This window comes from Doryrhamphus excisus, linkage group LG2 (assembly GCF_037039965.1).
Source record: "Doryrhamphus excisus strain RoL-2023G ecotype Guam linkage group LG2, RoL_Dexc_Guam_v1.1, whole genome shotgun sequence".
NCBI classification, from domain to species: domain Eukaryota; kingdom Metazoa; phylum Chordata; class Actinopteri; order Syngnathiformes; family Syngnathidae; genus Doryrhamphus; species Doryrhamphus excisus.
In genome coordinates, this window is record NC_136358.1 from 16,790,390 (window position 1) to 16,817,877 (window position 27,488).

At 40.6% G+C, this 27,488-nt stretch overlaps 1 protein-coding gene across 1 annotated transcript; it reads right to left on the reverse strand.

The window, feature by feature from the left end:
• Nucleotides 1–102: 102 nt before the first annotated feature.
• On the reverse strand, nt 103–15,914 carry lrrc17 (leucine rich repeat containing 17). The gene is made up of 5 exons (XM_058078625.2): nt 15,799–15,914; nt 9,917–10,217; nt 8,454–8,928; nt 2,798–2,953; nt 103–834 (listed from the first exon to the last, which is right to left on the reverse strand). Exons 2-5 carry the CDS (start codon nt 10,166–10,168, stop codon nt 401–403), a joined length of 1,317 nt encoding a protein of 438 aa, XP_057934608.2. The 5' UTR covers nt 10,169–10,217; nt 15,799–15,914; the 3' UTR covers nt 103–400.
• Nucleotides 15,915–27,488: the final 11,574 nt, after the last annotated feature.

Consider the following 27,488-nt stretch of genomic DNA (forward strand, 5'->3'; position numbering starts at 1 on the left):
GTAAAATGTTGTGTAATTTCGACGACTAACTGTTAAAACCACAACATGTGAATTTATTATTATGGTTTTCCTGATACAAACTCATAATATCGATTCAGGTCTATCAATGAAGAATGATCTCAAGAAAAAATAGAAACAGCTTTATTTCCAAAACATCTTATCTAAATTACCATTCATCCATCAATACACAAAGACAATTGAGAGATAAAGCACCTGTAGTTCATAGTTTTGAGCAGCTGGGGGCGGTGTTGGATTTGTGGCTACTAAACCTATCGATAAACAGCAAGAGGGACTTCCATTGTTATTTACAGATAAAAAGGGACATTGTGTCATAAAGCCTGAATGATTGTCAGAATAAAAAAAAACATCCCAGACTAAACTCCCATCTAATGCATGCATACTAACTCAACCTGATAATCTCAAACCTATTTGGCTTCTTCTCCTTCAAGGGTCGCGGCCGGACCCCTTCTTCGGTCTCCCCCACCAGCTCTTGCGCCTCATTCTCGTTCCCTTCCTGCCCCCCCTGACCCGTGTCCCCGCCTCCTGTCTGTCTATCCTTGGGACACTCCCCATTGTAGGTCTTCACGTAGTCCTCCACGCGCCAACCGCGGAACTCCTGCGGCTCGGAGCATTTGAGGCCCGTGTAGACCACGCTAGGGTGCAGCTTCAGCCAGTAGATCAGGTAGTGGATGTTGTAGTCGCAGATCCACGGGTTGTTGCCCAGTGAGAGCTTTCGCAGGAAGTAGAGGTCCTCCAGCACGCCGTAGTGGAAATAATGGAGGCTGTTGTTGGACAGGTCAAGCTCGCGGAGGTAGAGCAGGCCTGCAAACGCACCTAGGGCAGGACGATGACATGTTAGTGGACATCTTGAACTGTCCTTCGCCAGCGTTGTCCTCTGTAGGAATGTGAGTCAATGTGTCTCGGACGCTGACGGGAAGGAAAGGCTTAATAAGACAGCTCGGAGCGTTTCCTGCTGTGCTCCGGCCTTGGGTTTAGCTTTCATCTGGACGAGGAGCAATAGGGAATAGGGAGGGAAGGGACCTACTTTTAAAAATAATGGAACGTATAATTTGGGGTTGTTGGCAACCTGGCAACCTATCCATCCATCCTTAAATAAAGCACGGCAGTCCTGTCACATAAAGGTTCTTTGACTAGTTTGCAGCCAGTTCCTAAAAACAGCAGAGCAGTCCTATCATATAGAGGATCTTGGGCTAGTTTTTAGTAGGTCCTTAAAACAGCAGAGCAGGCCTGTCATATAGAGGATCTTGGACTAGTTTGTAGTTGGTCCTTAAATACAGCACAGCAGTCCTGTCATATAAAGGATCTTGGACTAGTTTGTAGTAGGTCCTTAAAAACAGCAGAGCAGGCCTGTCATTTCGAGGATCTTGGACTACTTTGTAGTAGGTCCTTAAATACAGCACAGCAGTCCTGTCATATAAAGGATCTTTGATGAGTTTGCAGCCGGTTCCTAAAAATAGCAGAGCAGTCCTATCATTTAGAGGATCTTGGACTAGTTTGTAGTAGGTCCTTAAAAACAGCAGAGCAAGCCTGTCATTTCGAGGATCTTGGACTACTTTGTAGTAGGTCCTTAAATACAGCAGAGCAGTCCTGTCATATAAAGGATCTTTGACTAGTTTGCAGCCGGTTCCTAAAAATAGCAGAGCAGTCCTATCATTTAGAGGATCTTGGACTAGTTTGTAGTAGGTCCTTAAAAACAGCACAGCAGTCCTGTCATATAAAGGATCTTTGACTGGTTTTCAGCTGGTTCCTAAAAACAGCAGAGCAGTCGCCTTGTATACAGAGGCTCTTTGACTAGTGCTTTATCACAGTAGGCTCACTCATGTCATATCAAGAATCCTTGACTAGTTTGTAGTAGGTCCTTAAAAACAGCAGAGCAGGCCTGTCATATAAAGGATCTTGGACTAGTTTGTAGTAGGTGATTAAATACAGCACAGCAGTCCTGTCATATAAAGGATCTTTGACTGGTTTGCAGCAGGTTCCTAAAAACAGCAGAGCAGTCACCTTCTATAGAGGCTCTTTGACTAGTTTTTTTTCCCACAGTTGGCTCACTCCTGCCATATAGAGGATCTTTGACTAGTTTGCAGTTGAGGTCACTTGGTCCTTAAAAACAACAGAGCAGTCCTATCATATGGAGGATCTTGGACTAGTTTGTAGTATGTACTTAAAAACAGCAGTGCAGGCCTTTCATGTAGAGAGGATCTTTGACGAGTGTTTTGTTTTTGGTCCTTAAAAGCAGCAGAGCATTCATCTCATAATAAGGATCTTTGACTGGTTTGCAGTAGGTCCTTAAAAACTGCTAGCAAAGCAGTCCTCTTTGACTAGCATGGTCCATAAAAACAGCAGAATTCACCTTATATAGAGTATCTTTCACCAACATTTTTCGCAGTAGGTCCGAAACTGTACTGCACTGTCATGGCAGTATTTATGGAAACTATTGCGTTCCACGGGAGCATCAAACCTGGCATGCATGTTAAAGACAGTTTGTATGAGAGCGCTCTTTAGCAAAGGATTTCACCCTAAACACGAGATAATGACCACAAATAGTGTGCCTGTAGTGAGATTATTTACTCAGACATGCTAATGAATACAACTACAAGGTTTTGCGGAGGCTTTCATTTCCTCGGCGTAAACATCATTAGCTTTGAGCCTCACGGCGGTCCATTTGAGAAACAAGAGACACATGCCGGAGACTTGAACTTCTAAATATAATTATTCTCCCATCAATAAATGCTGATGTTTTTGCACTTGTCGGTGTATTTACACAACGTCATTTTACCTGTGTCGATGTGGTTCAGGCTGGTGCTGCTGAGGTTGAGCAGCTTGAGGTCTTTGGACAGCAGGAACTGCTTGGGCCTGAGGTGTTTGATGTTGTTTCCGGAAAGATCCATCTTCACGATGTCGGAAGGCAGGTCAGGCGGGATGTTAGTTAGATCTATGGAAGAAGACGGTGGAGTGGTACTGTGAATTCCAAACCCAATATGCATGGTTGTAGAGCACATTGTATCCCATTGGCTGTATGGTGGACTGTTGGACAATTTGTATACATGTTAAGTCACACAACACATGTATCCACAAGCAGAAATGCACCCTAAAATCCAATTGAATCCACTGTTTTCACCTCAATAAACCCACCGAAGGTCAAGCGCTGTTATGACTACAGGAAATGCGAACATGCTCCACAATCTCTGCCTTCTACGAATCTGTTTTGTCCATTTTTGTCAGCGTCTCCAGCTCCCAGAAGTTGCATCACAGTCAACAGGAGATCCCATTCGTCTGCATCGTTATCTGTTTTCAAGATGTTGCGTGGGTTGTGCGCGCAATATTTTCACTCTTTTTGTCGTTGTTGCGAGGCATTTCCAAGGTGTCGGGTTGCCGTCAATGCATGAAACAGCGGTTCTCACAAGCAAAACATAACAGCAAAAGCATTGTATTCCAAAGCCTGTGTTATATCAGTGGAAGATTCCTGAAGTGTCTTCAAACGTGATAAACAAAACCAGAAGTCTCGCTTATGTCGCCCATCAATTGTGCGTCTGGATGAAGTCGAGAATATTTTCAGGAATTTGTCACGCTTGATGTGGGCTTTGTTGACATGCTTGCCATTCTCTTGGGCTCAATATGGACAAGTGCTGCTTGTCAAGAACTGAGGCTCAGAGGTAACCTTTTGTGTTGTAGCCAACTGATTTTTTTTTGTCTATACCTGGTCCAAACACAGAAAAGTAAATAAATCTGACATTTGTAAACACCCGCTAACTTCAACCACTCGGGGAACCGCACTTTTTGGAATGAAATTTTGCGCTCTGTTTTCGGTTTCTGTTTGTACTGCAACTTGCCACTGAATTAATTTGTGATGACCCGCGAAAGTTATATTCAAATGCAAAGGCTCAGAGATAATTTTTTTTACATTTTTATAGCAGAGATTGCTAGCCTACTGATTTGTGTTCAAATATATGAGCCATCACCCTCTTCAAAGGTAACACAGTTGAGGGGATGCATATGTTTTGTCCCGCTAATGTTACCTACTTGTGGAACCTCACTCCAGTCTCAACTTTTTGAAACACAATCCGCCAATCTACTGTTTTTTGTTCAATAAATATGAACCATTGCACTCCACAAAAGTACCACAGTTGAGTGGATGCAAATGTATAATCCTGCTAAGTTACCTACATGTGGAACCTCACTCCAATGAATTTCCTCCAGTCTTGTATGTTGTACGATTTTTCCACATTGGTAATGGTAATGATTTAATTTCATTTGAACATGCATCAGATTACAATTGAATGCATCACATAATCAGTTCACAGTTCCACATGTCCAAAAGGGGTAAGAAGAAGCAAAGCTTATTAAATCCTACCCCTCCATCTGGTACTTTTACAATCAGTAACTGTTACATTTGTTCACTTCCTGCTTTCCTAATATAGTTTAAGTTTTTTTGTTTGTTTTTTTTGATTGATGTTTATGAGTAAAAAAAATGGGCCAAACTTGGCCATCTTTTTGTTTATATTAAAATATGTCTGAATAGAGGCTCAGAGCTAACTTTTCGAAAAACACAAGCCACCTGTCAAATGATTTCTGTTAAAAAAAAATATGAACCATTGGGTACCACATTTGAAGTGATGCAGACGTACAGACCCACAAACGCCACCTACGTGTGGAACCTCACTCATTTTCAATTGATCGTTTCTTCATGAAAAATGGCTGATTTTCTGTGCGCAAACTAGCTGCAGGTCAGCAGATGTGATGGCTTTTGTATGTATCGTATGCCTGCAGATTCACCTCTCTCTGTTTCCCGCATGGACTGTGTAATTTAGGTAGAAGAATGCTCTTTACAGTGCAGATGTTGCAGACTTTATTGCCACAACACAGATGTTGTAGGCTATTATCATGGCGGCATGCTGCCATAAAGCATGGCTGTGTCTGGATACAAAGATGCACAAAGGGGTTTTGTTATTTTTTGCATCTAACACTGATCCGTCATTTCCTCCTGTGTCCACATGCCCACAAAGCTAATTTAGAGGTGAAAATGGGCACCGTTTGGAATATTTGGATGCAAAATAGCGACATCTGTTTCATTCAAGGCAAATCTGAGCCTGTCACGAAGCTTAAGAACATAAATCCTTCTCCAAAGCGTAAAAGTAGCATGACATCCAAGTCTATATGGTATTTATATCGCTACAGTAAGTAAGACACGTTCTGACAAAGTTTTTAGCCTGTTGCTTAATGGTTGCATAGCAGGGAAGAGTCATTGCTGTAAATCATTCCGCTCAGTCACTTCAAGTTCTCATGAGTTCCGAATGGACGCTGTTTCTGCACAATCATCTTCAGTGTAGAGGATTTTTATCTGATACTGGTGTTAATTAAAAAAAAATGCTCTTAGGTCAGCTGCTTTACTGTAAAATATGACAAGATTGTGACTCAGGGCTCTTCTTTAACTTCCCTGACAGAGTCCCAGCTCTGATCTAGCTCTGATCCACTAGGAATGACGTGGAGTCTTGAAATGTGCTGTGGTTCACCTCAGAGAAGCAGCCCTCAAACCGCAGGGGCGGCGCCGTTTCGACATAAGGGAGGAGAAACGAGGACATAGAGATAGAAAAAAAAAATCTAAATTCTCTCTGGCTTGTGAAAGGAAACCATGTTCCAAATTTGTCCTCCCCCATGTGGGCTCATTTGCCAGTCTCTGAATTTGGACCGGTGCTGCTTGTTGAATTGAGGCTCAGAGCTCACTTTTTAAACCCTAAAGCACTGGCATACTGGGTTTTTTTTTGTGAGAAATATGAAACAATAACCACTCCAAAGGTACCAAAGTTGAAGGGATACAGATGTATTGATCCACTAACTTTACCCAAATGGGGAACCTCACTCCTTCCATTGTTTTAAAGTACTTTTTTCCACCTCTCCATCTTCTCCAGACTTCCCTCCCACCGGCAAAATTTGCTCATTGTTGTCCATTTCCATTCCTACCATAGCTTATTGAGGTTGCAAAGTTGCCGCCCTTGTATCAGCTAGTGTTTGCCGAGGCTCTGAGCTAACTTTTTATGTCACAGGCCACTAGCCTACTCATTTTTTGGTTGATAAATTTGAGCCAATACTCGTCTAAAGTTATTAAAGTTGAAGGAACGCAGACATAAAGACCTGCTAGTGGGGAACCTCACTCCAACAATTGTTTTAAAATACTTTTTTTCCACCCCTCCATCTTCTCCAGACTTCCCTCCCACTGGCAAAATTTGCTCATTGTTGTCCATTTCAGTTCCTACCATAACTTATTGAGGTTGCAAAGTTGCCGCCCTTGTATCAGCTGGTGTTTGCTGAGGCTCTGAGCTAACTTTTTATGTCACAAGCTACTAGCGTACTCATTTTTTGGTTGATAAATTTGAGCCAATACTCGTCTAAAGTTATTAAAGTTGAAGGAACGCAGACATAAAGACCTGCTAACTTTACCTTAATGGAGAACCTCACTCCAACAATTGTTTTAAAGTACTTTTTTTCCACCCCTCCATCTTCCATCTTCTCCAGATTTCCCTCCCACTGGCAAAATTTGCTCATTGTTGTCAATTTCAGTTCCTACCATAGCTTATTGAGGTTGCAAAGTTGCCACCGTTGTATCAACTGGTGTTTGCTGAGGCTCTGAGCTAACTTTTTATGTCACAGGCCACTAGCCTACTCATTTTTTGGTTGATTAATTTGAGCCAATACTCGTCTAAAGTTATTAAAGTTGAAGGAACGCAGACATAAAGACCTGCTAACTTTAACTTAATGGGGAACCTCACTCCAACAATTGTTTTAAAGTACTTTTTTTCCACCCCTCCATCTTCCATTTTCTCCAGACTTCCAACCCACCGGCAAAATTTGCTCATTGTTGTCCATTTCAGTTCCTACCATAGCTTATTGAGGTTGCAAAGTTGCCGCCCTTGTATCAGCTGGTGTTTGCTGAGGCTCTGAGATAACTTTTTATGTCACAGACCACTAGCCTACTCATTTTTTGGTTGATAAATTTGAGCCAATACTCGTCTAAAGTTATTAAAGTTGAAGGAACGCAGACATAAAGACCTGCTAACTTTACCTTAATGGGGAACCTCACTCCAACAATTGTTTTAAAGTACTTTTTTTCCACCCCTCCATCTTCCATCTTCTACAGACTTCCCTCCCACCGGCAAAATTTGCTCATTGTTGTCCATTTAAGTTCCGACCATAGCTTATTGAGGTTGCAAAGTTGCCACCCTTGTATCAGCTGGTGTTTGCTGAGGCTCTGAGCTAACTTTTTATGTCACAGACCACTAGCCTACTCATTTTTTGGTTGATAAATTTGAGCCAATACTCGTCTAAAGTTATTTAAGTTGAAGGAACGCAGACACAAAGACCTGCTAACTTCACCTTAATGGGGAACCTCACTCCAACAATTGTTTTAAAGTACTTTTTTTCCACCCCTCCATCTTCCATCTTCTACAGACTTCCCTCCCACCGGCAAAATTTGCTCATTGTTGTCCATTTAAGTTCCGACCATAGCTTATTGAGGTTGCAAAGTTGCCGCCCTTGTATCAGCTTGTGTTTGCTGAGGCTCTGAGCTAACTTTTTATGTCAGAGGCCACTAGCCTACTCATTTTTTGGTTGATAAATTTGAGCCAATACTCGTCTAAAGTTATTAAAGTTGAAGGAACGCAGACATAAAGACCTGCTAACTTTACCTTAACGGGGAACCTCACTCTGCTCCTTCTCTGCTTGTCCAGTGCGTTTAGTTTTAACAAACTTTGATTTTTTTTTCTGTTTATTTCAATTTCTAGCTCAGGCCTTTTAGAGTATAAATCTCTTATGATGAAATCCTACGTTGTCTAGATCTATTCATCATGCCTGTCATAGCAAAAAAAAGGCAGCAACAAGTCAGATAGAGACCCCATTGAACAGTCCTACTGTAGAAATAGTCGGAACATATGCTAAATATCTCCTGCAACCATTTGCCCGACACAGATGATGCATTGTGAAGGGTCCGGCTAGTCGATGTTCAGTGAAAAATTATGTTTTTTTGAGTCGGAATCATGCACACACAAAAATATCTGTTCAGTTCTGCACCCAATTCAGGAGTTGTTGAGCTGTATCTGGAAACGCAACACAGAAATATTCCTTAAATAAAATGTAATTAAAGACACATACACAACCAGATGTTGATAAATTGGACAGCCCTTTTCCTCTTGTTATTCATATTTTCTTCACTAATTCTGGCCTTTTTCCATCTTTCCTGCGTTATTCTGGCCAAGTGTTTTTTTTTTTTTTTAAACAAAAACAGATTTACTACTTCCTCTCTGTCAATAAAACCACAAACGAAAAAGTGATTAAGAGCCATGGATATCTGTTTGTGTGTGCGGTAGCCCTTTAAGAATAGAGTTTAGTTTCGTTTAGTTGAGGTGTTTTATGATTTAAAAAGTCAAAACTGACAGGCTCACCTTTGTTGCTGCAGTCCAGCAGAGGTTTGGGGAACATGTAGGTGTGGCACATGGATGTCGCCATTGGCTTGTTGATGATTGATGGCTTTGGCCGTGTACCGTCCACCTGATTGTCAGCTGCACACAACGCGTCCACGTTCAGCTTCTTCAGCTTCTGGCCCCTTAACGAAAGGGGCTCGGCGCACTTGGCGTAATTCCCCAAGTTGCGGTTGGTAGGCACCTGCAGGGTCCTAATCAGACTATCCATCGGGCAGTAACAACTCCATGGGTTGTCATAGAGACGGAGGTAGGTGAGGCGGGGCATGGGGAGGAGGACCTCGTCTGAGGCCGTTTTCAAGCTGTTGTGTTGCAGGAGGAGAGTCCTGAGTTTGGATAAACCGCTGAAGGCTCGCTCCTCCACCATGGAGATATCATTCTGCTGGAGGTCCAGGCTCTTTAGCTGGGTGAACTGGGAGAACATGTTGTCCCTCAGAACCTAAAAAAAAGGAATTTAGAAGGATCAAATCAACTCAAATCAAATCAACTTTATTTGTATAGCACTTTTCCTGCAAAGAAATGCAACACAAAGTGCTTTACAGAATTAAAACAATTTCCACAATTTAAAGGAAAAAACAAAGAAACAAAAGAAAGCCCCTCCTACCCACCCTCCATACTAGACCCACACACGCACATACACACGCAATCACACACAGTAGGGAGACATGGCATGGCACTGAGGAACAAGGAAACCGTCCACACTGGGAGGACCAGCACCCGGGCCCCCCGACTCCGACAGACGGGCGGATCCCCACATTAAAGGGAGGAACCCCCAGCTGGAGTTAAAAGCTGAAGACTAAGAGCATAAAATAGGACTAAAAAGATAAAAACATAACACTGGAGTTAAAAGCTGAAGACCAAGAGCAAAAAAAATAGGACAAAAAAGATAAAAACAAAACACTGGAGTTAAAAGCTGAAGACTAAGAGCATAAAATATGACTTAAAAAGATAAAAACAAAACACTGGAGTTAAAAGCTGAAGACTAAGATCATAAAATAGGACTAAAAAGATAAAAACATAAGAAAAGTTTAAAAATATTAGTTAAAAGCCTGATTAAAAAGGTGCGTCTTTTAATCTTTTAAAAAAAAATATCAACACGATAGAAATCTTAAACCTGAAACTCGGAACCATCAAAAACTTTAATTAAGTTTAAAAAAAGCATGCCAGTCAATAGTTTGAACTGTTAAGACTGAATTTCCAGGCGTTTCTTTGATCCAAACCCCCGTGATGCTCAGCAGATGTTCATGATGTCAACAACTCTGCTTTATTTTGGGTCATAGCGAGAGGTCATATCCACTGACGGCACGGAAATGAATCCGGAGATCTTCATTAGCGACATAAAAGCGTAACGGACAAGCTGTGTCCTGTATCTGGACCACAGCAGGTGCTACGTGTCTTGTATCTTTCTAAGAACTTCCTGTACTCGCCTGGATTTTATTCCTAGCCAGCAGCAGGTGGTGGATATCTTTGGGCCAGTCTTGCATCACGTTGGTCAACTGTCGATCTTGGCAGTCCAGGTACTTCTCCCCTGCTTCCATGTACTCCTTACACTCCTGAGTTTGACGCCTCACAACGCCGGCTCTGCCTTTGCCCCGCGTATGGACCCAGTCTGGGTTTCCTCCGTGGGGCTCGGCTAACCGAAGGAGCAGCAGGAGGCACAGGACGGCGAGGAGATGCATGGCGGGTGGTGGTCAGGTTGGGCTTGGAGTAAGGATGATGATGTCACACCTGGAAAAAAAAGTCAGGAAGTCGGTTTCATCATCAAGGCACCTTGGGCAACCAAACGTTTTAGTCTGGTTGTTGTTTTTTAATTTGAAAATGGGCCAATGGGTCAGTCAAATATTTGTTATATATATCAATCTTCACCCTTGGGACTTAATTGGTCCCATTGACTCCCATTATAACCATGTATTTTTCATATATACAGTTGTCCCTCGTTCATCACGATTAATTGGTTCTAGACCCGACCATGATCAGTGAATTTCTGTGAAGTGGGATTCAATGTTGATACATCAAATATTTTCCGAGTTAGACCGAAGAAAACCTGTAATTCCCATTATTAGAGCCCATGTCAACACATTACGCCGCTAGCTAGCCGCTAGCTAAAAATCAAAGGATATTTTTATTTTGTAAACATCCTTAAAAAATATTATTATTGGTATCTGTTTGCACGGCTGCACAGCGGTCAAGTGGTTAGTGTTCAGACCTCACAGCTAGGAGACCAGGGTTCAATTCCACCCTCTGTGTGGAGTTTGCATGTTCTCCCCGTGCATGCGTGTGTTTTCCGGTTTTACTCCGGTTTCCTCCCACATTCCAAAAAACATGCTAGGTTAATTGTCGACTCCAAATTGTCCATAGGTATGAATGTGAGTGTGAATGGTTGTTTGTCTATATGTGCCCTGTGATTTGCTGGCCACCAGTCCAGGGTGTACCCCACTTCTTGCCCAAAGACAGCTGGGATAGGCTCCAGCACCCCCGCAACCCTTGTGAGGATAAGCGGTAGAAAATGAATGAATGAAAAAAAAAATTAATCCATAAGAAATAGAGATAATTAATGAATTTCTGAAAAACTACAGTATAGCGACAGAGCGATAATTAATTTTTTTATTTTTACAGGTGCTTCATAGGTTCATTGATCATTTTGTTGTTATCCTGATACACCCATGGTGCCCAATGTTAAAAAATAAGTGAGTCATGGTTCACCATGAGTCAGGTCCAACTGTACCAAACCGCAGCCTTCCAGTAGTACAGCTTTACAGTTTCGAACAGTGGAACAAGCCCGTCAGTGCCGATGATCCTTTTGTGTGAATAACAGACACAAACAGCTGAGAATGTATGCGCCGATGCATTTTCCGTTCCACTCTGCCTTCCTAGACGGTCAATCACCTCAATGCAGTCATATGTAAGAAATTTCGAGGGTTGTTCCAAGCCCCCAAAACGTACAATTTGCACTTTTTTATTTTTTGCAGATATCTGCCTACGTGTCACTTAGCATCCATTAACACTTTTTGAACTCTTAATTCTGTTTATAGTCTCGAAACGTTTCCAGGCCGGATCGTTTTACCATCACAGCTATTTGCATTGCATTCCACAGCAAACCCAATGCGGTTCACCCTCATGCCCACACCCGCTTGAATTAGCCAACGCAAGCTAGCATTACTGTCCCTTTCTACTGTGTGTAATTAGTTTGGCCAGTTAGCTTAAAATAGCGTACAAAATGTGTCACTTTGGTGCAATAGGACCTTGTATTGTATAATATAACGACCTTTCACAGTTATATAACATTTAGCACCTTTTCTGTGTTCAAAATGCTTTTTAAGAAATGCTGTTATAGAGTACACGGTAAAAGTCCCTGAGGTACGCCCGCACAGACATTTTGCTTGATGGCAGCCATGTTTTTCAACCAATCTTGCTAAAATTTTACACACGGGTGCTTGTCAGTCCCCGAAATGGGTGTGCCAAATTTTGTGCTGATAGGGCTCAATACCGCATTGAGGGGTGTGAGAAATTTCACATCAATCCGACCTAAGTGCCACTTTGTGGTGTATTTGTAATTTTTTCTGTTCCAAATATTTCAACATTCTCCTGAAATAATATTTGTACATTTTCTCCCTAATATTATGACTTTATTCTCACAATATAACTATTTTTTCCGTAATTTAAAACCTTTGTTTCTCATTATATTACAACTTTTTTTTTCTTTGATATGCTACTCAAATGATTTTTTTACTCAAATGAAATTTTTCCATCAAAAGTTGTTCAAGCTTATTGCAGTTTTTTTTTCTTGTAATATTTTTACTTTAGTCTCATAAAATTACACCTGTACTTCTGTTCCTGTATAGGAACAGTTTGACTTTATTCTCGTAACAATAGAAGTTTTTTCGCAAATAAAAATAAATAAATAAAAAATCTTACTTTAAATTTTTACTTTGTTCTGCTAAAATTAATGAAATAAAACATTAATAAAAAATTAATGAAATAACAAATTTTTGTTCCTCATAATATTGCTCCATTATTCCCATAAAATTACAACTTTTGTTTCTTAATATTTAGCCTTTATTCCATTAAAATTACTGCTGTTTTGCTTAATTTTCTTATTAAATTGTATTTGTAGAATGTGCCACGGGCAACACCAAGGAGTGGAATTCTATACAAGCAATACAAAAGTTAATAAAAGTTTGACTCCCCACGGGTTTCTTCTCGCTGCCTTTCGGTATGCTGGCTAATCCCATATTAGGATGACAATTAGGTGCAAATGCACCAAGCCAGCATGAGTAGCTTCCATGCTTTAGGTTATATTAGCTGCTAATTGTCAGACTTGTTATTTTTTTGTGTGAACATTTCTGGCTTAGGGTAACATGTACTCCTAACCGCGGGAGGGCCGATTATGTCATCGAGTTAAGCTTTTCAGCCAACGTGATTGCGAAACCATGGTTTTTGAATCGGTTTATAATACATCGGAAGTAACAGGATTTGGTGTAAAAGCAAGGATGTATACTGTTTGCAGATTCTGTCGCTAATGCTATTTTGGACAATGAAATTTATAGCTCAATCCAATTATTGTCCTTGTCAGGAGAGAAGAGAGACACATGCCGGATGTGATGGTTCATTTGAGTTCAGCAGACCAAAAAACCCAGACATCATCACAGGAGGAAATCTGTGTGGGATAACTGGGAAACACATATGGAAGGTGCTTACATCTTTTGAAAACCATTTTAAACAGGTGCGACCATGCTAGGACATAAAAACACAATGCTACACTCTTAACAGCACTGCCTTTGAATGCATCGCAGGTTTCGAAAAAACGGGTTCCCCAGAGAGGCTGTTTATGCACTAACTCAAAACAGGGCACTACAGGGAAGCCCTTTAGAACAAAAGGGTTACTTTGTTGCAGGAAGAAAGAAAGTAGAACCAGAGGAGCTGGAAAAATAAAGGACCATGAAGGGGGCTTTCTTTGAACAGCACAAAGATTTTCAATCAAAAGCAGTTTTTGTCGCAATCTCATTGGAATCCAGCAATAGGAAACAATTCAATAAACGGCTTCTTCCTATTCTTTTACATTTGCACAATTTATGTTGAATTGTGCAAATGTAAACATGACATGAAGATAAGTAAAAATTAAGCTTTTTAGTACAGTGGTGCTAAGATTTCATTCCATAAGTTCCGACAAACCCGAAATCTGAAGCAATTTTTCCCAAAAGGAAATCCAATTAATCAAAAAATATGACTCATATGGCTCACTCCCTTCATGCCGTTGTTCTATGTAACAAACGCAGCAAGGTGCTGAAACCAATGCACAGAGTGAACTCTCTTCCTGCTTGTTTTGGGGGAGGAAAACAGACATGCATGGCCCTATGCTGATGAGTTAATTTGAATTTATTGAGTGATTAATTTATTCTAATGAGAGTGGTTAGCACCCGGGCCTTGCAGCTAGGAGACCCGAGTTCAATTCCACCCTCGGCCATCTCTGTGTGGAATTTGCATGTTCTCCCCGTGCATGAATGTGAGTGTGAATGGATGTTTGTCTATATGTGACCTGTGATTGGCTGGCCACCAGTCCAGGGTGTACCCCGCCTCTCGCCCGAAGACAGCTGGGATAGGCTCCAGCACCCCCACGACCCTTGTGAGGATAAGCAGTAGAAAATGAATGAATGAATGAATTAATTAACCGGGCTGCACGGTGCACAAAGTGGTTATCGTGCGGGCCTCGCAGCTAGGGGACCCGAGTTCAATTCCACCCTCAGCCATCTCTGTGTGGAGTTTGCATGTTCTCCCCGTGCACGCGTGGGTTTTCTCCGGGTACTCCGGTTTCCTCCCACATTCCAAAAACATGCTAGGTTAATTGGTGACTCCAAATTGTCCATAGGTATGAATGTGAGTGTGAATGGTTGTTTGTCTATATGTGACCTGTGATTGGCTGGCCACCAGTCCAGGGTGTACCACGCGTCTCGCCCAAAGACAGCTGGGATAGACTCCAGCACTCTCCGCAACCCTTGTGAGGATAAGCGGTAGAAAATGAATGAATGAATTATTTATTATAATCCCAGAGTTTTATTATAATCCCTTGAGACAGTTTTAATCTTTAATATGGCGTCCAAAAAAAAAAAAACTCTTGCCCCCCGTCTGTATTTCAAGACAAGACTTCCAGACATGTATTGTGTGAGAGAGGACCCTGAACGCATCCCCGAGCGCCTAATTGAGGACAGATTTGCTTGTTTCTGCGACAGCCCCCAGAAATAGACACCACATAGCAACATATAGCTTTAAGAGAACATGCCTTCCATGTGTTCCTTTATGTCGGGGATAGCTGATGTAAAATACTTGTGATATGTATCCCCCCACCCCCCATCCTGTTTCATAGCTGCGGCACTAATGCACAAAAACCCCTCCAACATCTGGACTTTGTCTTGAGTGGGAAAGCGCCGTTCATTCAAATCATTCATCAATGACTCAGCAAGCGTCATGGGTACCGACTCGGTGTGAGGGTGATGAAAAATATCGGACACCTGAGTGGGCATCAGGACTCTCTTGGCCTCTTTAATCCGTGCATTTTGTATGGAAACATCTCCTTTGTGCTGTATTTGCTGAAACAGCAGGAATTGAAGAATACGAGCCTCTCATCAGCACACAATTACAAGCAAAAGCCTCCCACAAACCATCACCCACCCACCCCACCCCTTCCCTCTGCTCGTGTCTCTTCCAGGGATAAACCACATGTGGATGGAATTTTACTCATGCAGGGGGTATCGCTCCCCTCTCTACGTAAGTCGCTGTGTACATTTAGCTGCACAAATAAGACTAGTAAAAAGAGCGTTATGTAACATGGCTGACAACGCATACATATCGCCTACGTTTATTTCAAAAAGTTGCACTGAAGTTTGTTCACTTCCTGTGTTTAACATGTACCAGATTACCATTCTATAAAGGGGCATTGTGTAAACGAATGGTTCAATTAAAACCCTATCTTATAGAGTTGGTGCTTATCTTCATAGGATGCACAACACAATGGACTACATTGGACTACAACAACAACAACTATAGTTAAAAACAAAGATATAAATACAAAAGTGCAATAATAAAAATAAACTAGTGGATTTTAAAAGGGGACAGAGCAAGTATCATGGATCTTTGTTAGACAGCATGCATGTAAGACTAAGAGTTTGGAGCTTACCTTAGCAGAAACTGGGTCATAGTCCCACTGAGACCTCTAAAGTCTTTATGTGCTTATGTGCATGCTTTCAAAGAAAAATCCAGATAAAAAAAAAAAAAAGATGCATATGTACACCTTTTCCTTGTTTAAATGTCTTACCTGTCCGGGGAGGGAATCTGGCTCGTGATCCTGCAGCTCACCGGTTGGTCCCACGTCCCCGGCTCCTAATCCTGACATGAGCGCTGCGTCCGAGCCAAGAACGTCTGCCTCTAAACTTAAAGCAGAGTGAGTGAAGAAGGCTTCTCTCTCTCTCTCTCTCTCTCTCGCTCTCTCTCTCTCTCGCTCTCTCTCTCTCCCTTCACTAAGAAGCTAATTGTCAAAGGGGGCCATGGAGCTGTGTGTGGTTTAGTGTTACACATCCCATAACACACACATGGACATGGAGGAGGGTCTGCACTGGCTTCCCACCTTCATAAACATCCACCGCAGCTCTTCCAGGGCATAGTGCTAACAGGTCTGATGCACAGCGAGATAGACCCGTCCATCAGCGCACATTTTATGGTAATCGTGATGTAATCCAAGCAGACAGGATATACTTACAGATGTAAATATTAGTCTATTTTACTGGAGAACATGTACGTGCGATGGCTACTGCTTCCCTTTTAGGCATCATGCTGATTCCTGCCCCTTATATTATATATTATTCATGTATAGTTGTCATCCCGCTACTATTATGTTTGGCATATACAACTTATACAGTATATTGAGTACTTACTGTATTTATAATGGTGTATGCAGTGCTCCATGCAATATCGCAGTTTTGCTATATAGATTTTTTTTCAAAAATTCCTAATCGCTGTATTGTGGTCTATTATTAGTCAAAACACATATGTAGTATTGTGGTAACTAGGCAGGGGTAATGACACAAAACAAAAACAATTACCCTCACACTGCCTGACGTCAGCCATGGCATGTCTGACATGATTTAGTGAATAAGGTTCTACTCCCATTCAGTGTGGAAGTGGTATGTTTTTGTTTAGAAAAAATACATTTCAGGCTACCTGGTTAGCTCACGGCGGCACGGTGAACAAGTGGTTAGCGCACAGACCTCACAGCTAGGAGACTAGGGTTCAATTCCACCCTCGTCCATTTCTGTGTGGAGTTTGCATGTTTTCTCCTGTTGGTACTCCGGTTTTATGGGTGTTATTTCATGTCTGCAGGGCTCTGATAATGTAAAAATTTTTTTTTAAATATTTAGAAAGTCATAAACAGATTTTCTATGCTCTAACAAGGGATGACTGTAGTTTTTTTAACCCTATTTCTACATACAGTACTGCTGTTATACAGTAATCCCTCATTTATAGCGATTAATTGGTTCCAGGCCTCACCGCGATAAATACATATAATGATAATTAGTGGAATATTTCCATTGTTACAGCATAAAAAACCTCTTTATGATTTTTTTAAAATGTGTTTTTTAACAGTATCAGAGCCCTGTAGGGATGAAATATCCCCCCTATAATCAGTTTTACACTCCTATTAGTCATTGTTTGCATCACGTTGTGATATGGCAGCTAGCTAGAAAGCTCACCAGTTAGCCTAAAATTTTTCTTCTAAATATAAGAAGCTTTTGGGGCATAACCTGAATACTGCATATCAGTTGTGTTTCAATATATTTTGACTAATAATCGACCATAGTCTACCACGAAACCAATAATTTATTAATTAGTTAATTTCTGGAAAAACTGCGATATAGCAAAGGAGCGATAATTGAACTGTGCTATTACTGTATACTTAAATACCAACAAGTTCTAGTTCTCAATGCAATACTGCTGGTGCTGTTCACATTTGCATATATAGTAGTAGTATGTACCAGCCGTCCATAGTACATACGATATGTGTACAGTCAGGCATATGGAATTGCATAAATGTAAACATGTGATGTTCCTCACACTAAAGAAAACCATTGTCTTCTATTCCATTATGCAATAGCGGTGGTGACCACAGTGGCTGCATCTCCCACAACTATAGTTGTTGACATGTACTGATACACACACAGAGCTTGTCAGTATTTACTTACTCCTCTTGTGTTCCCTCTCCAGTGCATCAACAGTACCATATTAGGGCCACCATTGTGCTCCGTCCTTAATAGATTGTTTACTGTCAAGCTCTTTTTCAGATGGCTTGAGGGTACTTCAAGTTGAAGTAAATAGTCGAAGGGGGCCATGAAATGATTTATACGACACTTGCCAAACACTAGAAGAGTTTCGGTCTCAGTTTGATGTCAGATGACAAACAGTAGTGGAGCCCGAATATGCTGGGATTGGTCTTGTAATACTTTGTTGATCCTATGGGGGCAGTGGTGAGTACTAAGCGGTCATCAGTCTTCACCCTCGCTCTAATTAGTAAATGATTGCTGTTTTGTGGTTCTATTAAAAGTTAGTATTAAAAAAATACTTATTCTTGGCCAAAACTAGCATTTTCAAGCATAAAAATGGCTAAATGAACTAGAATGTGAATGTAGTATCCGACATTGGCCACTAGGTGTCCGTAATTTTTCAATGAGACAAGCACCACTAGTGATCACCACAACAAGCGTTTATTGCAACTTTAAATGATCTCACAAGAGGCACAATAATAACATAATTATCATAATAACATAATTACCATGACACACACAAGCAAGAGTTTTATTTAAACCTTAAATAGCTTATTTACTCTTATTAAGTCTATTATATTGTGTAATATGAGTGTAAAGCCATTTAAAGCTGCCATTACAATACATTGTTGAGACACTAGCCACCACAGGAAGTACGTTGTCCAGAAAAAAAATGCTAACATGTGAGTCTGTCATCTTATTTACATCTAATATGTCTTAATTTCTCTGATAATATCTCTTATATTGGGCAAAACAAATGTAAAGATGACTATAGGGGTGTTATTTCATGTCTAGAGGGCTCTTATAATGTTTAGAAACTCGTAAACCGGTTTCCTATGCCATCATTTTGAATATATTCCATTTTAAAATATTGAATCCTAAGTCCGGAGCCAATTCGCTGCAATAAACGAGGGACGACTATAGAGTATAATCACTTTGGATCGACAACCAAGGAATCTTGACAGTATTTTAACCGTCCAGTAAAACACATATAGTATATCTCATTCAATAGCAAATGTGTCCAAAGTACTAACTTGAAGTGTACAGTATACCGTATCACATGAGCTGCCCTGAAAGTAAACTTAAGTTGTATACTTTTCCTTCAAGAGTTTAGTAGGATTGCATACAAAAAAGGTGAAAATATTAAAGCCTAACCCTTTTTAAACAATACTAAAACATACTAAATCGCACATTTGTTTGCCGTTTTATGTTTGCTTACATATTTCTAGGTGTGTGTGTGACATAAATGTTCGAATGTTTGCACTGCAAATAAGGGAAAGTAATAAGAGTCGGTCCGTCCAACAAAGTGCCATAATGATTCATTGCAATTGTGCTATTTTGGAGTCAGTTTGGCAGCAATGTAAACACAAACCAGTGCAGGCCTCTAATTAGGCTAAAGCTGCACTTCCTTCCTTATTTACTCCTCCGTATGACATCAAAAATCCAAAGATGTCCACATGTTATCACTTCCCTGCTCCCTTTTCACCTTTCCAGGGTCTGTTTGGACAATTTTCAATAGTCTGTCTTTCCTAGTCTCTGAGTCCCTTGTTTCTCTACTGTACCTGGACACTGGCCATCACACACACACACACACACACACACACACAGCTGTACAGATGCAACAATTTGAGCGCATCAAATGACCCCCGTGGCGCCATGTGCAATGCCTATTGAATGACTTCTTTATAGGCCAGCAAGTCCGGATTCTGCAGTCTCACATAAAAAGCCAGGCAGCGTGAATCACTGTTGAGATCCGGGATGCTGTGTTTTCCCAGCCTGTCTAATCCTCCCACATATCAAAATGGCGCTTTATCTTGTTAACACTCGGTCATGTTGTCATTGATTAAAAGTCATCGTGCTTATTGCAGACTGTCTCTGGAATGCGGACACAATAGAGCAGGACTGTCCAACTGCGGGCCCGCGGGCCTAATCCCACCCGTGAATGACATCAGACCTGTCTGTGAGTTGAGTTCAAATCTTGTTAGCCTTTTTGCAGCGGATTCTTAAAAACAGCAGAGAATTATTCTCAAAGAGATTCATGGATTAGCCGTTTTGCAGTTGAACTGTGCTTTTTTGTATGCATATAAAATGCATCTTTTCTTCCTCTTTCACGTCCTATTAGTAGGATGGCCAATACTGTTTTAACTATATGTCATTTTTTTCTTTTTTTTTTTTAGCATACCACAAGTTTGAAGAAGTCCAGAGCTTTCCAGCAAATCCAAAATTTAGCTTGGCTTTGATTCCTACTTCTTTGTGCACCAGAATAAAAGACAGGAAGGCGTTTCATTAACATAGCAAGTTACAATGAAGCCAACCAAAACAACAGTGCTTTGTTAGCTAGCTCATGTTAATTAGTTTCCTCGTGCTAGAATCCACAGAAAAGGGAAAAGCATATGTGATTGTGAATTAATTCATTCATTTTCTACCGCTTGTCCTCACAAGTGCCGCAGGCGTGCTGGAGCCTATCCCAGCTGTCTTCGGGTGAGAGGCAGGGGAGAGGCGGGGGACACCCTGGACTAGTGGCCAGCCAAACACAGGGCACATATAGACAAACAACCATTCACACTCACATTCATACCTATGGACAATTTGGAGTCGCCAATTAACCTAGCATGTTTTTGGAATGTGGGAGGAAACCGAAGTACTCGGAGAAAACCCACGCATGCACGGAGAGAACATGCACAAAGGAATTGAACTCGGGTCTCCTAGCTGTGAGGCCTGCGCGTTAACCACTTCTCTACCGTGTAGACGATCCTGCAGCCAGGATTGTGAATAATTGACAAAATTCCCCAAAAATATTTTGTAAACCAGCACATGTCGATATGCTAATAAATACCGTATATGCCAAAACAAAACAGCTATGAGCCAAAAATGGCCCCTGGGCTGCACTTTTGACATCCTTGACTTAAAGACACTTGAGAATGACTGACTGAAAGCAAACAAAACACAAAATGTTGGCAGAGTTGAAGAATTTCGCTAATTCAGTGATGTGGAGTTAGATTGGGAGCTCGGTGAACTTGCTGGCTGGTAATTAGCTTGTTGGACTTGCTGGCTTGTTGTGTTGACTTAGCTTATCCAGCATTTCATGTATGTTCTTTAAGTTACTGCGTAGCGGAATAATTGTTAGTGTTATGCTACCGTGGTGGACATCTGTGTACTATTGGTCGCCACCTTCAATCATCGAATTGAATTCAAACCTGCAATCGAGTCTGTTGTGTCTCACCAAACATTACAGGAACATGACTGACGCCTAGTGGCCAGTTTAGAATACTACATAGCATCTTTGAATGAGTCTTCTGAATGCCTTATACGTATTTATTCATTCATTCCTTCATTTTCTATATCACTTATCCTCATGAGGGTCGCTTGGGGTGCTGGAGCCAATCCCAGCTGTGTTAGGGCGTGAGGCGGGGTACACCCTGGACTGATGGCCAGCCAATCACAGGGCACATATAGACAAACAACCATTCACACTCTCATTCACACCTATGGACAATCTAGTCTCAAATTGACCTAACATGCCGGAAAAGTATGAGTCACGTCATCACTGAGCCCATACAACGTCTGAGTAATGTCTGCTTGGGTATGAGTAAAGAAAGTCACTCTTTGACAGACAAAAACAGACAAAAAAGTTTTCTAGCTATAAAAAACATACGGTAACGTACACCCAATCAGACAGTTGCTACCGTGCAAGCACCGTGGGTCATTTGAAAGTATACTTGGATCAATATTACCTTGGAATACTATTGGTTCTGGACTACAAAAGGCCTACATCTTTGGTGGTTAAACTGTAGACTTTAATGACAATTTCCTGGTATCGTTAAATCCCCTCGGGGACATGCAGTGTGGGGTCACCAGGACAGGATATTTCCCTTTCCCAAGCCAACATTAGCCTTAGCAAACACATGGTTGAAAGAGGAGAGTGGAAAAAAAATCCTCATCATAAGCATTTCTCACCTTACCCTCTTTTGTCAAAATACCTTTTTTATTCCTGAAGGGCTTTTATTTGAAAATACCGTCATTTTCAATTCTTCATTCTGTCAGACGCATCCAATTTAGAAATACCAGGTGTCACGCTAATCTACCATCACGTTCACACATGCATGCCCCGGCTTGATGGGAACATTCCTGGTTCAAATCCCCATGCTACGGGGAAGGAAAAAAAAAAACATCCAACAAGAATATTCAGCCTATGTTGTCGTGTTGCACGTATAGATGCACAAAAACACTCCCAGCTGGCTGATGGAAGTAATTATCTGCCAATGTGACTGCCTTTTGTCTCAAGCTAAAATGTCTGCTTTTTCTCCAGAAAGATGTGGAAAAAAACAACTTTTTAGTTTGCTGGGATTATAAATGTAAATTGAGTGCACTACAGAGAAGTCTTATTTCTCTCTTACATGGCTTATTTTCTCTGATTATACCTACTATATTAGTAATAAGAGTGTAAAGGTGACTATAGGGGTGCTATTTCATGTCCAGAGGGCTCATAATGTTAAAAATATCTTATTTAGAAGGTTTCAATGCTTACGTATGAAAATATTTCATTATTTGCGGAAATTCACTTCCAATTAAACATGATAAAGGAGGGATTACTGTGTAGCACAATATTTTTTACAGTAAAAATATTGGTTCTCCTCCTATTCCATGTGGAAGTGGTAATATTTGGCTTCTTATTTTGTATTTATTCCCCACTCTGTTTGAAACTTTTTTTTTTAAGTAGAGAATAAATTAGGGCTGCACTGCTGTTGAGTGGTTAGCACGCAGACGTCACAGCTAGGAGAACCGGATTCAATCTCACCCTCGCCCATCTCTGTGTGGAGTTTGCATGTTCTCCCCATGCATGCGTGGGTTTTCTCCGGGTACTCCGGTTTCCTCCCACATTCCAAAAACATGCTAGGTTAATTAGCGACTCCAAATTGTCCATAGGTATGAATGTGAGTGTGAATGGTTGTTTGTCTATATGTTCCCTGTGATTGGCTGGCGACCAGTCCAGGGTGTACCCTGCTTCTCGCCCGAAGACAGCTAGGATAGGCTCCAGCACCCCCCAGAACAACTCAGTCGAATAGTCCTGGTCTGTGGAGTTAGCATTGTAAATCCTTCAGAAACTCACATATCAACTTCTACTATTAACTGTTTGACTTACCTTATACCAGGGGTCTCAAACTCAATTTACCTGGGGGCCACTGGAGCTAGGGTCTGGGCAAGGCTGGGCCGCATCAGGTTTTCCAAAAAAATGCATTTACATTTACATTACTGTACACTAACATTCCCTTCAGTGGGTGCTATTTAAAGGAAAAACGGCTCCATACACCCCATACACTACAGCATGTCACCTACTGTGTTTATTCCGCCATCGCTCTATGCCGCGCTCTCACATATACACGAAGATTATTTGATGGCACAGTCCACAAATCATTCGCTCCTGTCAAAGCCCAAAGTGTTAAGTGCTATTCGAAATAACTTACTAAGCCACAGCTGGGTGAGCTTGACAGGCGGATTAATTATATTCTGTGTGACAATAAATCTTGGCCTCCAATGTGACGTCAGATGTAGTTCGACTGGTCTGACTAATGTGGCGGTGGGGGCAGAGGTCATCCGAGATAAGACGCTGAGCTGCATATCGTCGACGTGATCTCATCTGAGCTACGTCTGAATTAAAAACGCATGTCTGGACTTGTTGTTCCGCTCGTTAGCAGCACGTCTGAGTGCAGTTTTGGTTTTGGTGGTCAAATTGTTAATTCTATTCAGTGTGATGGGAAAGAGCTCGTTAGCTGGCCATAAAAAAGGGTGTGTTGTGTGGTTAAGGCAGTGCTTCCCAAATATGTCGGAGTGGGCATGAGAAGCAACATTTTTTGTTATATTATAGAAATATATTTACTTTATTAGAAAGGAGTGCCGCTGCTATGAATCCAGTAGAGGGAGCTGACTCACAAGTCGATTCACTCAACATTTTCCAGCAGGAAGACAATTGAACGAGACGGGATGTTGCTTTTCATGTCATCCCCTGTTTATCTCAGTTATTTGGCTATAGACTTCATCATGCTAAGTGAATGTTGTCTATCTTTACCTGTTTATGGGCTTCTAAATGCAGTTTTTAACATTATTAAAGAAATAACACCCCTATGGTCACCTTTACACTCGTACTACCCAATATAGTAGACATAATAACAGAAAATAAGCAATTTAAGACATAAGAATTGTACTTGTGTGTGTTGCTGTAAATGTGTTTTGGTGTTAGGGGAGGTGAGTCGGAGGTGGACAGGAAGTGATGTCAGAGGTTCAGAGTGGAGTTTTACTTGGATGTTGGTTACAGGCACAACAACAGACTGTGCCTTAATACCTTACATTGGAATTTTATTTTTTATGCCTTTTTATGCACAAAAATGCTTAATTTAGGCAAAAATTACATAAAATGTACCTAAATATATGTATTTTTTATGAGTTTATATTTATATTTATGACTTACTGTATTTTTAAAAAGTAAACCAGTAAATTAAAATAGAGATTTTTCACCATTGCAATAGCAGTGAAATATTAGCGGCTGTGTGTTTTATCATATCATATCATATCAGTAGATAGTAAATCTGTTCTGCTTTACAAGCTAAACACCAACTATGCTAAAGTACAGTAGTTTTTATTGAGAAGATATAATGTAATAAAAATGCTTGCTGAAATGTGAGGGGTGAACTGGAATGATAAATCTCAGTCTGGGTGGTGTTTCCACACAATGAGATGCTATAGATCAGGGGTCTCAAACTCACGGCCCGCGGGCCAAGTGCGGCCGGGGGACGCTAGTTTGAGGCCCCCGCCTTGATATGAAAGTTTAATTTAATTTGTTTTTTGATTTGCTTATTTATTTTTCCATCTTATTTTGTGTTGAAAAATAAAAATTAACATTAAACATTTAATTAATAATTTAATAATAAATAAAAATGTATTTGTTTAATTTGTTTTTTGATTTGCTTATTTATTTTTCCATCTTATTTTGTGTCAAAAAATAAAAATTAACATTAAACTTTTATTTAATAATTTAATAATAAATACAAATTTATTTGTTAATTTGTTTCACTTGTTTCATTTGTTTTTTGATTTGCTTATTTATATTTCCATCTTATTTTGTGTCAAAAAATAAAAATTAACATTAAACATTTATATATATATATATATATATATATATATATATATTTTTTTTTTTTTTTTTTACCTGATGCGGCCCAGCCTCACCCAGACCATAGCTCCAGTGGCCCCCAGGTAAATTGAGTTTGAGACCCCTGCTGTAGATGGTGGAGTACATTTGTCAAACTGGTGCAACTGGTGCAACTTTTCTACTCCAAAACCATTGCACATAGAAGGCTACAAATTGGGCACAATAACTGTGTTGCCTGTGCTATTATTTTTCTGACAAATGCACCCCATGGCGATGCTGTTATTAAACCCCGTAAATTGGAATGACTTGAACATTCTCCCAAGGCTCGATGCATTGTACACTGTAACTTTAGCGTGTTTAGCCAGATTGCCACCAAATTTGTCTGTAAAATTTGACCAAAATTGGTTAAAAAAAATGCAAAATGTCAAATTAATTGCCCATAAGTCATTGACCATTTCTCTGATATGTATTAAATGTATACTAGCGTGTCTTCCAGAGCATTTTGTGCATAACTCTTAGGTCAAATGTCATTTTAACCCTTCCGCTACCTCAATTATTTCGGTACACTGAAACTCTTTGCACTTGTGCTAAAGTGAGCTGAGCATTTTTGTAGCCATGAACGCATTTTGCTATTTCAATTTTAGGAGCTTAATTAACTATATTTACTTTACCCCGCCATTCTCTGCTCTCTTTCTCTGTCATTATGCTTTGGAATTGAAGTCAAAAACCTCGCCGAGCACCAAACCGAAAATCTTCCACACTCCTCTGGAAAGATTTCCATCATATTTCTTCCCGCAGACAAGAAAAAAGTAAAATATGGCATATCATGCGAGGAAATGGAACTGCGTGTTCTTCAAGATGCCAACGCCGCCATCCACGGAAAATTACATGCCTGTCTCTCTGCGGTCTGCACACAGAAAGAAATAGAAAATGAAAGAGTAAAACAGGAAGTTTAACAACTGTAGTAGTTTCTTTGGACTTACTAAAACATTGCTAGTTGTATAAATCCCAGCTTGGTGAGCTTTTATTGCTTAGGCAAAGCATAGTTCTCTAGCACCTCTGAGAACAATAGAATTTAAGTCACTTATAAATCACAAACAATAATTTATAGCTTAAACCAGATGGTTATTGCGGTTCACTTTGTCCTCAGAATGTGTTGCAATAAAAAAAACAAAACAAAACAACAAATGGAAGAAAGACAACACACTTGATTTGAATGTGGAGCTTTTTCTAGCCATCCCAACCATGAAAGGGTGGAGTTGACAAGGATGTGGTTGTCTGTGGGATGAAAGGGGAGCACTGGAGGGTGCTTCCCTTTTTATATCCAAACACACATATGTACACACAATATGGAAGTAAATAAACAGCTACCCTCTCTGTCTGGTGACCAGATGATGTTAATTGCTTCCATGCAATGAATAAATTTGCTATTTTCCCTTAAAATTGAACTTAAATCCGATATGAAAACATGTATTTAATTAGTTTTATGAAATCAAATATATATTTCTAGTCTGTGTAATTATGGGGATTTTTTTTTTGCAATTTGATTTTTTTTTAATCCATTGTTTCTGTTGCTAAAATTAACAAGAGGTTGTATTGTATCTAATTAACAATAATATAACAATGCAATGCAATGTTATGACCATAAACGTCTCTTATATCGCTCAGACTATTTCCCTTTTTAATTGAACTGCAGCTTTGGACCTATTATACTTTTTCCACTTTTGTGACCTGTAAATGCAGTTATAATGTTTTATTCTCATGTTAAACCATGCCAAAGTTTCAGATAATGATGGTTGCGCATTTGGAAGTGAGCCCTGAAAGAAGTTTGGGATGGCTCAAAACGCTCGGTTTTAGAGGGCGTTGCAAAACTGTTCATTTGTGATGTCACAAAGGGGAGGCCTTCCTTATATGGGCGTGAGTGTAGGCTCTCTGTTTACTAAACATGCTTAAGCAGAAGTTATTGTATTTGGTGATTCCCAGCGAGGACAAAATATTCATTTCAACATTCATTCATATAATCATCTGTCAACAGCATTTCACTCGCCGCTGTTTTTGTGAATAATAACGATAAATATCCGCCAAACTGTTGCTGAAGCTAGAAGCAGCGTGCTTTCCCAGGAAAGGTGTATTAATGTCGGACATGCTGTACGTCCATGCCATCACGTCCGGCTTCTGAGTTCCATCACACCAACGGCGCCTCTGACAAAGTGTGTCCGACAATGAGTGCTCCTCGCTCTAATAATTACCGGTACTGATAATTATCGGACTTCCGAAAGGAAATTGTGTTGTAATTCATATCATATAAAATTATATTCAATAACATGCAAGGTCAGGCGGCACGGTAGTCTTGTGGTTAGCGCGCAGACCTCACAGCGAGGAGACCAGGGTTCAATTCCACCCTCGGTCATCTCTGTGTGGAGTTTGCATGTTCTCCGTGTGCATGCGTGGGTTTTCTCCGGGTACTCCGGTTTCCTCCCACATTCCAAAAACATGCTAGACTAATTCTAATTGGCGACTCCAAATTGTCCATGCCCTGTGATT